Raw genomic sequence first — 12,954 nt, 5'->3', positions numbered from 1 at the left:
CATAATACCAAAAACTGCAAACAATCCAGATATCTACCAACCAGTGAATAGATATACAAAATATGATATATCTATTCAATAGAATACTATTCAACAATAAAAAGGAAAAAACTATGGATATATACTACAATATAGATAAACCTCTAAAATATTATGCTCAATGAAGGAAGTCATATACAAAAGACTACAAATTGTATGATTCCATTTATACAAAATTTCTAGGAAAGACAAACCGATAAGAGACAGAAATCAGTCAGTCATTTCTTAAGTGTTGGGCTGGGGCTGGGAAGTGACTATAAGTGGCCCAAGAGGTGAAAAAAATATTCTAAAACAGGATTGTAGTGTTGGTATAAATTTACCAAAAATCATTGAACTGAATGCTGACAATGTGTAATTTTTAAGTTGTGTAAATGAAACAGTAATAAAGCTATAAAAAATGACAAAAGGATAGGTTTATAAAAACCACACATTTTTATTTTTTATTTTTTGATGGCTGCCAGCAGGGGTTTCCAAACCTCTGACCCTGGTGTTATAACATCGGGCTCTAAACAACTGAACTAACTGGCAAGCCCTAAAACCACACATTTGAAGAATTTAAAACATGCTACTCAATAAAACTCATATGCCAAAGAGGAGATCATAATCATTTTAAATACTTAGAACAAAACAGTAATGTATCTGTTACATAGCAAAACTTGAGGGTTGTCACTAAGGTAATAATAAGCAGAAATTTAAAGCGTTATATATGTATACTATTAGGTTGAACCATATGGAAGAGCAAATATTTGACCTAATGGTGAAGAATAAAGTCTGAACATCATGAATTACATGTCCAATTTTTTAAAAAAAGCTTAAAAGAACATTACAATAAACCCACAGAAAGCAGAAGAAAAGAAATAAAGATAAACACAACAATTAATGAACAAAAAATAAAGACAAAAAAGTGAAAAAAATCAAACAAAACAAAAATCAAAGAAAAAATGTAGTTCTTTGAAAAAGCAGCAAACCACTGGTAGACTGACAAAAAAAGAAGAGAAAGCACAAATATAAATGATATTATGAATTAAAAGATAACATAATACTTTAAAATATTATTTTCTAAATTTTAATACTTATGTAAGTGGATAAATTCCTTTGCAACTAACCAAAGCTGTAACTAAAAAATAGACTAAATGAAAAAAATTGTAACTAACCAAAACTGACTAAATAAACTGAAATCCTCTGCAGTCCTATAAAGAGTAAAGGAATTCAATCAGTAATTAGATTTCTTTTTCAAAAATTAAACATAAAAACTCAAGTGAGTACTACCATAATTACCAGACACAGATTATTTAAACTTCATACAAATACTTTCAAAGAATCCAAAAAGAGGAAACAACCCAACTCAGTGTATTAAAACAATATAATAATCTTGATGCCCAAATCAAGTATGAGGGGTCTTCCACAAGTTTGCAGAAAATGCATATTATGAATAAACTATGCATGGTTTTCAATATTTTTTTTTCTGCACCAAAATACCCTCATAGTAAATTATTATAACATGTCTGAACAGGATCTGACTTGAGGCACTAAAAAGGATGACATCAGTTTGAAAAGAGCCCCTATCAGAGCAACATAAATTCTACTAAAACTGAAGCAATAACAAACATCAAATTTCCAGTGAAGCTTGGAAGAATGATGCATTATGAAAAGTTTATGGGGACAACGTCCCAAAGAAATCAGCAGTTTACGAATGGATAACTTATTTTAAGGAAGTATGAGACAATGAAGAGGAAGTCCATGCGGCAGACCATCCATATCAAATTTGTGAGGAAAAAATTAATCTTGTTCCTGCCCTAACTGACAATTAACAGCAGTAACAACAGCCACCACCATGGACATCTCAATTGGTTCAACTTCCAAAATTCTAACTGAAAAATTAAAATCGAGCAAACTTTCTGCTCAATGGATACCAAAACTGTTGTGCCCAGATCTACTACAGACAAGAAAAGAAGTTGCAATGGAAATTTTAAACAAATGGAATCAACATCTTGAAGCATTTCTTCAAAGAACTGTAATAGGAGATAAAACATGGCTTTACCAGTATGATCCTGAAGACAAAGCACAATCAAAGCCATAGCTACCAAGAGGTGGAAGTTGTCCAATCAAAGTAAAAGTGGACCAATCAAGAGCAAAGGTCATGAAAACAGTTTTTTGGGATGCTCAAGGTATTTTGCTTGTTGATCTGAAGGGCCAAAGAACAATAACATATACTTATTATGAGAGTGTTTTGAGAGAGTTAGCCAAAGCTTTAGCAGACAAATGCCCAGGAAACCTTCACCAAAAAGTCCTTCTTCACCACAACAATGTTCCTACTCATTCCTCTCATCAAACAAGGGCAATTTTCCCAGAGTTTCAATGGGACATAACTAGGCATCCACCTGACAGTCCTGATTTGACTCCTCTGACTTCTTTTTGTTTCCCAATCTTAAAAAATCTTTAAAGAGCACTCATTTTTCTTCAGTTTATAATGTAAAAAATACTACACTGTAGAGCACACCCGGGGTCCTAGGCAGGAGCGGAGGGAAGACCCCTCCACCCAGAGCAGGCAAGAAACAGAGCACAGCCAGGGTCCTAGGTAGTAGCTGAGGGCAGCATCCCCCGCCCAGCCCAGAAGCAGGCAAGCAGCATTCCGAAAACACCACTTCCACATGGGTGGCCCACCACGGCCACCACCACAGCCATGGCTGATGCACAAGCAGCTTGATGCCACAGCAGTAGCCACAGCTGCTGTGCAGGTGGCCTGCCAGATGTTCAACTGCAGTGACACAAGGAGAGTCACCAGCGGAGACCAGAAAAAGAAGAGGACGTCTCTCCTCAAAGTATCACTCCAGCATAATAGAAGAAGCAACTGCTCTACCATGCCCCTGCTTTATTTCTGATTTTAGTAATTTGTCTTCTCTCTTTTTTTCTTGGGTCAGTCTAGATAAAGGTTTACAAATTTTATTGATCTTTTAAAGAATCAATTTCTGGTTTTGTTGATTTTCGCTATTGTTTTTTAATTCCCTATTTCATATATTTCTGTTATAATCTTTGTTATTCCTCCTTATATTTGCTTTTGGTTTAGTTTGCTCTTCTTTTTCTATTTACTTAAGGTAGAAGTTTACTTTACTGATTTGAGATTTTTCTTATTTTTAATCTAAGTGTTTATAAGAATAAATTTTCCTTGAAGCATTGCATGAGTCCTGCATCCTATAAATTTTGATGTGTTGTATTTTGACTTTGACCTCAAAATACTAATTTCCCTGTTATTTTTCTTTTTATCCATTGTATTAGTCCATTTTTGTGTTGCTATAACAGAATACCTGACACTAGATAATTTATGAAGAACAGAGGTTTATTTAGCTTACAATTCTGGGATGGCTGCATCTGGGGAGGGCCTCAGGCTGCTTCTACTGATGGCAGAAAGCGGCAGGCAGCTGGAGGGTACAAGCAGATCACATGGCAAGAGGAAGCAAGAGAGGGAAAGTTTTAAACAACCAGCTCTTGCAGGAACTAATAAAGCAAGAATTCACTCACTACCCACACCCCACAGGGTGAACATTAATCCATTCATGAGGGATCTGCCCCCATGACTCAAACAGCTCCCAACACTGCCACATTAGGGAATAGATTTCCACATGAGTTTTGGGGGGACAACACATCCAAACTCTATCATCCATTATTTACTTAGGAGAGTGTTGTTAATTTCCACACATTTGTGATTTTTCTAAGTTTCCTTCTGTTAGTTTGGTCAGAGAACATATTTTCTATGACCTTAGTCTTTTTAATTGTATTAAGACTTGTTTTGTGGCTACAAAAAAAAAAATGCATTGATATGGTTAAATCCTCAGGACCCTCAGTTATTTATGGATAGACTAAATGGCTGGTATTATCACTTACAAAAGTGTCTTGAACTTGATGGAGCTTATGTTGAGATATAAAGTTTATATTTTAAATGTTTATCTTTTAATTACATTTTTCCATGAAGTTTCTAAAGTCCCCTCATAACTATAGTACAAGAAAGGCCAATATCATAAATGCAGGCATTCCAAACAAAGAATTAGCACACTAAATCTATCAAGTATATTATAAATATAATGCATCATAACCAAGTTGGGTTTAACTCAGGAATTCAAGGGTGGTTTAATATTAGAAGTCTCTTAATGTCATTCACCACATTGACTGATGAAAGGATAAAAAAAATTATCTCAACAGATGCATAAAAAACATTGTTAAAAACTTTTAACAGTCTAAACATAAAAGAAACTTCCTTAACCTGAGTAAGATAATCTATATACTTCCAAAGTACAGCAAACATTATTATTACAGCAATCATTATTTCAAAAAAACATTCCTTTAAAACCAGGAACAATTTCATCCACTATCACCACTTATTCAGTATTGTAGTATAAGTCCTAGCAATTGAAGTAACACTAAAAAAGATGCAAAAGACACACAACTTAGAAAGGAGATAACAAAACATTCATTAGTCACAGTTGATGCTATTATCTACTTTAAAACAGAATCTAAAATCCATTGGAATTAAGGAAGTTTAGTAAAGTACTCAGTATAAAGCCAAAGCCTATTTCATTTCTATACACAAGCTATAATGAGATGTAATTATAAAAGTTAACAGACGTCACTCCCACAAGGATAACTATAATTAAAAAGTTAGACAATAACAAGCATTGATGAGGATGGGACTACTGGAATAATGACTGAGAATTTTCCAAAATTAATGTGGAAATCAAACCACAGATGGAAGAAATCCAGAGAACATCAAGTAGAATAAATGTTAACAAACAAACAAACCCACACCTAGGCATAGCATATTCAATATGCAGAAAATCAAAGATAAAGAAACACTTTTGAAAGAAGCCAGCGGAAAAAAACAGCTCACCTATAGTGTAGCAAAGATAAGAATTATATCTGACTTCTCTTCAGAAACCATACAAGCAAGAAGAGACTGGAGTGAAATATTTGCCGTTGAGACAAAAAAAAACCCCACCAACCTAAAATTCTATATCCTGTGAAATTATCCTTCAAAAGTCAATAGACTTTCCCCAGAAAGATGCTTTTGTGACTAAACTATGACAATAAATGAGAAAAATGACATTTACTTTATTGGAATGAAAGCACCATTATTTTTTTCTCTGCAAAGTACGTTGTGAAAACCACTGTTAATTGTAATTTGGGAAGAAAGTGTTAAATAAACAAATAATGTAATATTAAAAAGGAATAAAGAATAAAAATTTTAAAAATAAAAAATCTATATGTCCAGACCAAAGGAAAAAAACTTTCCCAGACAAACAAAAACTGAGAGTTTGTTGCCAGTAGACCTGCCTTACAAGAAATGTTAACAGATGTTCTACATAAAGAAGAAAAATAATATAGGTCAGTAATCAGGATCTACTTAAAGAAAGGAAGAGCATTAGGGAAGGAATAACTGAAGATAAACTAAAAACTTCTATTTTTTTAATTCTTAACTGATCCAACAGTTAACAACTTGTTCAAAATAATAATAGCAACAATATATTCAATGATTATTGCTTATGTATAAGTGAAATGAATGACAACAATGATACAAAGGATGGGAGGAATTAGAAATATTTAGCTATCATAAAGTACTTACACTACCTGTGAAGTGGTATAGTTATTTGAAAGTAGACTTAGATTAGTTGTAAATGTGTATTACAAACGCTAGGGAAACCACTAAAAAAAGTTTTTTTTAAAAAAGTATAATTTATATGTTGATAGGAAAAAAAATAGAATCATATAAAATATATAAAATGCTCAGTTAAAACTACAAAAGACAAAAAGAGTGGAAGACAAAAATACGAACAAAGAATAAAGCAATGAATAAAAAACAAATATGATAGATATTAGTCCAACTATATCAAAAATCACTTTAAACATCAATGGTCCAAACAAATCAATTAAAAGAGACTGTTAGAATGGATCAAAAAACAAGACTGACCTGTACGTTGTCTGCAAGAAACCCACTTTAAATATAAAGACACACATAGATTAAAAGTAACGAGATGGGGAAAAATAGTTGAATGGATGTAGAAAGATATACCATGTGAACAATAATCAAAAGAAAGCTTGAGTAGCTATGTTAATTTCAGACAGAGAAGACTTCAGAGCAAGGAAAATTATTGAGAATAAAAAAGGAGGATTACATAATGATAAAGGGGTCAGTACTCCAAGGATACATAACAATCCTTCCATGCATGTGTCTAACAAGAGTCAAAATATATGGGGGAAAAACTGATAGAACTGCAAAGAGACAAATGAATCCACCCTTATAGTTGGAAACTCCAACACTCCTTTATCACTAACAGACCGATCTAGCAGGCAGAATATTGGTAAGGACATAGTTGAACTCAACAGCCCAATCAGTCAACCAGGTATAATTAGCATCTATAGAATACTTCATCCAACAACAGCAGAATACACATTCTTCTCAAGCTCACATGGAACATTCAACAAGACAGATCACATTCTGGGCCATAAAACACACCTTAAACTTAAAAGAATAGAAATCACTTAATGTATGTTCCTGGACCATATTGAAATTAAACTAGAAATCAGTAACAGAAACACAGCTTGAAAATCTCAAAATACATGGAGATTAAATGTGAATTGAATAATAGTATTGTACCAGTGTTAAATTTCCTGATATTGATAAATATACTGTGGTTATATAAGACAATGCTCTTGTTCTTAATATACACTGAAGTATTCAAGGGTATAGGGGCACAATGTCTGCTATTCACTCTCAAATGGTTCAGAGTGAACATTACACATTTATACATTAACACATATACACAACATGGGTACAAATAATAATGCAAATGTGACAAAATGTAAACAGTTGGTGGATCTAAGTAAAAGGTATCTGGCAGTTCTTTGTACTATTCTTGCTACTTTTCTATAATTTTTAAATTATATCAAAATTAGAAGTTGCCAAAATAACTAAAGAATAAAAAAAAGTTAACAGATGAGACAAAAGTACTAAGAATCTAGGTGGTGGGCATACGACTGTTCACTAAGAAATTCTTTTTCTTTGCTTTATGTCTGAAATTTTTCATAGTAAAATTATGGGAGGGGGGAAGTTAACAGAAATTAATATTTACAATAATACCAGAATGATTAGGTAGCTAGAAACAAATCTAACAAAAGACCACAGGTCTTTTATGGGAAAAAAATTCTAAAACATTATTAAAAGACACTAAGGAATATTTAAGTAAATGGAATGGTGTACTTTATGCTTGAATAGGAAGACTCAATATCATAAAGCTTCAATTCTGTCTGAAAAACTGAAAAATCCAGGGAATGATAAACCCTAATAGGAGTTTTTGAGACAATTAAAAAGCTAATTCAAAAAAACCCAAGAATAAGCACTCCAATGGAGAAATATGTTGGAGGACTTGCCATACAGAAATAAAGGTTTATTCTAAAGTTATTATAATTAAGTCTAATTAAGTCAGTATTAAATTTGTGCAAGTATATTCTAAGTGACCAGTGGAGCAGAATAGAAAATGCAGACATCTATTTCTTGGCTCTCTCTTCTATTTACTTTGAAAATCCCTACACAATGCCATATTGGTATTAGTATTGTTCAGGTTCATAAATTGGGTGGTTCACAGGTGTTCATTTCATTATTATATTCCATAACATATATGTTACATTTACTTTTATATATGGCCAGTATTGCTTTAATAAATTATTTTTAAATAAATTGCAGAGATGTGGCTGGCCTCTGGGAAGCCTCCATCCAGGAACCTGAATACCATTAGGTCATATTTTATTTGTTTCCTATTCTTGTTTGTCTCTGCATGTTGACTTTATTCTCAGGCTGCCTGTCCATATATGACTGGAACTATTCCTGCAGGCTGCATTGGATGTACAGCCAAACAATCATGTAACTAGGTTGAAAACGTTCTTCTCTGGCAGCTCCAGTTTAAAAAATGCTAGGAAAGTATTCCAATTGGCTAGACTTATATCAAATATAGTCATCCTTAGACCAATCAGCGTTAGCAGGACAGAAGTCTGTGAATGGAATAGTTGGGTCATCTGCTCACCTGAAGCCAGTGGGACAATATCTATCACCAGAAAAGTTACGGAAGGAGGCAAGGCACATGAAACATTTAGCTACGACGTGACAACTTCAACAAGACTGGCTGATGGAATCAGATGTTGCTGTTACAGCTTTTCTGTGGACTGATTTTACAATAATCGATCCTTTATTGGCTCCTGAAGTGTTGTCTGTTATTTCCCTATCCTTTCTGTAGCAAAGAACCACTTTATATTCAGGAATTAGCAGATAAATTGGGGAATACATGAATTAAAAATTGATTTCATTTTCATGTTCACCATACTTCACAACTTAGCATCATTATCAAATTTAGTAAAAATTATTCACAATTTACAACATAAATAAGATTGACTTTGGAATTTACATCTTCAGCCCTTGAAGATTTTCATATAGCTTTACTTTGTAAAAAATTATAGATCCTTTGTGAGACTTCAAGAAATACATGAAGTAAAGGTAACAAAAGGTACCTGAAATTCCTTCTATCTAGAAATAACTATCATTAACATTTAGGTGAGCATTCTCCTATTATCTTCCTAGGCATGCATACATAACATTCTTTCCCTTGGAAAGAACACCTATTAAACACCAACATTTTAAACCACTGTAAAAGTGCATGTGCTTTAAAATGATTTATTGCTTTTTTTGCTGTTAACAGGTAATGGTACAAATACCTTACAGGAAGCAGAAGTGCATTATATTTCTCGAAATATTTGCAATTCTCACAGGAGTTATGGGGGAATCATTCCTAATACTTCATTTTGTGCAGGTGATAAAGATGGAGCTTTTGATACATGCAGGGTAAGACCAAATAATTCTCCTTTAAAACATTTTCTAAAGCCAGAAGGGAACTTGAACAAGGCCTTTGATCACTTTCTGGTGATCTTAATGACCAGATCTAAAAATACTAAATACTTTTTTCTCCTTTTAAAGTATTTCAACAATCCAAATCTTTTTGGTTTCTGATTCCTTGGTCCTACTACTATCATCAGGGCCAACCTTAGGCAAAATTTGCCTTTTTTTTTTTTTCTTAATCATCACCTTTGAGATATAATTCACCCATTTAAAGTGTATAATTTGATGGTTTTTTAATATATTTACAGAGGTGTTAAATCATCACCACAATCTAATTCTAGAACATTTTTGTCACCCCAAAAAGAAACACATAGGAGTCACTCTCTATAGAGAGTTGCCTATTCTGAACATTTCTGGAATAATTCAATATGTGGTCTTTTGTTATCGGCTTCTTCCACTTATAGCGTAATGTTTTCAAGGTTAATGTATGTTGTAGAATACATCAGTACTTTATTTATTTTACTGCCAAATAATATACCCTGTATGGATATATCACATTTTATTCATCCACCCATTAGTTGATGAACATTTTGGCTGTTTTCACTTACTGGCTATTATGAATAATATTGCTATGAACATTTGTGTATATGTTTTTATGTGCAGATGTGTCTTCATTTCTCTTAGAAATTCTACCTAAGAGTGGAATTACTGAGTCAATGTTTCACATTTTGAAGAACTGCCAAACTGTATCCCAAAGCGGCTGTGGTACATTTCCACAAGCAATGTATGAGGGCTCCAATTCTCCACATCCTAGACAGTACTTGTTATTGTTTATCTTTTTGATTATAGCCATCCTTGTGGGTGTGAAATGGTATCTCACTATTGTTTTAATTTGCATTCCCTAAATGACTAGTGATGTTGAGCATCTATTTATGTGCTTATTAGCCATTTGTATATCTTCTTTAGAAAATGTCTATTTGGGACTGGCTGGTTAGCTCACTTGGGAGAGCATTGTACTGGAAACACCAAGGTCATGGGTTTGGATCCCCATACCGAACAGCTGCCAAAAAAAAAAAGAAAGAAAGAAAGAAAGAAAGAAAGAAAGGAAAAGAATGTCTATTTGGATCCCTTACCAATTTTTGAACTGAGTTATTTATCATTTCTATCACTGAGTTGTAAGCATTCTTTATATTCTGGATACAAGTCCCTCACTAGATATATGATGTGCAAATACTTTCTCCCATTCTGTGGACTGTTTTTTCTACTTTTCTGATGTTATCGTTTGAAGGATAAAAGTTTTAAATTTTTTATGAAGTCCAATTTATCTATTTTTTTGTTTCACTTCTTACGCTTTTGACTCTTTCTTTATCCTTCTTTTCTTTACTACTTCTAAATCTACCAGACCTTCACTCCCAAAAGTACCCCATGCTCTCACCTTTTCCTAATCATTCCCATTTCTGCAATCTAAGGTTTATCTTTCTTGTGTCTTTTTCCTTAAAATTTTTGCTGAGTAAAATAATAAAGAATTTAATCTAACTGAATTGCATTCCTAGGCAAAACATTCTCATCAATAAAAAATAATTATTCAGTGCCTGCCTTATATAGCAAATTGGAAACACCTTAGAAACACAGTCCTTAACCTTCAGGCACTGAAACAGTTATCTCAGTGTCCCTATTGTTTTGAATGCCTTAAGTCGTTAGTAACAGTGTTTGAGCGCATTAGAAGTCTTGTGTAAACTATGAAAGAGACTTGTTATTTATAATACTATTAAGAATCTTTGTAATTTATCCCCATCTTGCTGCACTAGCTTAGAAAGTTGCCATCTCTTGCATGATGCCAGTTTATTCCTCTCCTCTAGCTAGCAAACCACATACACATCTAAAAGAATCCTTCATACATCTGAAAGTTATGCCTTTCACACATAGTATCAAGCAAGAGAAATATTCTGATAGACAGTTTTTACAGTATTTTGCACAATTCTTAAAGTATATTTCTCCTGAGTAATTGTATTAAAAAATCCAAACAATGTAGTTTATATTGTTGTGGTTCAAAACAATGCCCATGAAAAGTTTATCCACCAGCTGTATGGTCTCTCCAAATACCTGGGCAAACTGAATACCTCCTGTTTGAGTTGCAATATTAAACTCAAAATCTATAGATCTTTATTATTTGGAGATATATTGAAAATATGTATTTAAATAAATATATGTTTAATGTAATTAATTTATACCAGCTCTACTGTTGCTTAAAGAATACTAGAAATAACTAACATTCTTTTGGAACTTTTTTGATAGGGTGATAGTGGTGGACCATTAATGTGCTACCTACCAGAAAATAAAAGATTTTTTATAATGGGAATTACCAGTTATGGCCATGGCTGTGGTCGAAAAGATTTTCCTGGTGTCTATAGTGGGCCATCCTTCTACCAAAACTGGCTGACGGATCACTTCTCCCAGGCAAGCAGTGAAGGCATATTTAATAAAAATATTTTAATTGGACAGATCCTCATAGCTTTGGGTTCTGTCGTCTTACTAGCAACAACATAAAGAAATTCTGAAGACTTAAGTATCTTTATTTTGCATTGTGTCCCTTTCTATTTCCTATGTAATGAAAATCATTCATTCTTTTTGCCCACTTTAGAGTTCTCATGTGAGCCTTTTTTGGAATAAAAGGATTCTGACATATTAGATATACAATTGTAAATTTGGCACTGAATCACATGCTTCTCTGATGTATCTTGATTGTTTTACTTTAAAATCATAATTTTCTATTTCCTAGTGTTTATATAAAATATTCAGCTAAATATGTACTTTATGTGTATAAATGTGAAATAATAAAGAGTTTATAATTAAAATGAGAGCTATTCTTTGGTTAAATTAATTAAAATGCTTTCCTTTTAAGTTAGATTTTATTTATTCAAAAACATTTGTATGATTATTTTTTGAATTATAATCTTGTTTCTGATTTTCAAAGGATATTTGAAGAAATAAGTATTTGCCTATTATTTAAATTCTAATTAAAGCAACTTACTTAATATTGATGCTTTATTTCCTATGCCAAAAGAGAAAAATTATGGTGCAGACATCCCAATAATTTACTTTTTATTTAGAAATTTATTATGTGACTTTTTTCCAGCATTATAACCTACTTTCTAAACTTTATTTTCTTGAAGCCTATGCTAAAATTTGTGTTCTGCAGGCCCTCTGGATTACCTGTGAAAAGAAACTGAAAAGCATGCTGAGTAAGAGGGAAGCTAACTTGGGATAAACTTAATGACTAATCTATAAAATGCACTATTATAACAAAAGAAAAGGTTGACTGAATTAGTATCTATTAATCAACTCACATCTTCCCTGAACTTAAGAGAATCCATTTAGCAAAGAAGAATTATTTTATCATCTGTCTTCTCACATTCAACGAGCTAAAATCAAGGGTCTTTGGTTGTTTTGCTAAATTTGTTAACCTAATTTCAAGATTTATCTGAATGTAAGCATGAGTTCACCACCTATTAATTTCCTTAGGGATCATTACTGGCTTGACACTCAAGGAGTACATGACTATGAATTTTATAGACTGAGCAACATTGAGGAGATGTTGGTTGTCCTTTCCTGAAAGAGACCCCAGTTTCTCCACTGACCAGGTCTTAGAAGGAATTAGTTGGTAACGTTTATATAGCAACTAGCATAATTCATTAGTCTTTTCCTATTTATACTACCCTAAATATCATTCAGATTCACTGGCTAGCCCTGAATTTAAATAAAATGAAATTCTTCTAAAATGTATTGACATCACTGGAGGAGCCTTTGGTTTTCACTTCAAAGCCGTATTCTAATTACTCTAATACTCATTTCTAATCAGGTAGGAGCTACTAACAGCAACTTGTCTTTTTGCCCAGCTTAGTTCACTGCTTCAGCCAACTGTAATTCAGTTGTAAACATTTCTCTCTACCACAAGAGACTGAGTATAGGTTTTAGGAATCTAAGACAGACTGTTTCATATTTTATTCTGTTACTTAGTAGTTGTAAGAGTTTGGACAACT

The 12,954-nt window shown here is 32.9% G+C and overlaps 1 protein-coding gene across 1 annotated transcript in view; it reads left to right on the top strand.

The window, feature by feature from the left end:
- TMPRSS12 (transmembrane serine protease 12) overlaps positions 1–11,461 on the top strand; it is a 28,364-nt gene extending 16,903 nt beyond the window's left edge. Inside the window, exons 4-5 of the mRNA XM_063115566.1 lie at positions 8,778–8,920; positions 11,210–11,461. Coding sequence (XP_062971636.1) covers positions 8,778–8,920; positions 11,210–11,461 — 395 coding nt within the window. The remainder of the gene's footprint in view (positions 1–8,777; positions 8,921–11,209) is intronic.
- The last annotated feature ends 1,493 nt before the right edge of the window (positions 11,462–12,954 follow it).

Source organism: Cynocephalus volans, chromosome 12, assembly GCF_027409185.1.
Source record: "Cynocephalus volans isolate mCynVol1 chromosome 12, mCynVol1.pri, whole genome shotgun sequence".
NCBI classification, from domain to species: Eukaryota; Metazoa; Chordata; class Mammalia; order Dermoptera; family Cynocephalidae; genus Cynocephalus; species Cynocephalus volans.
This window is presented reverse-complemented; position numbering and strand designations above follow the sequence as displayed.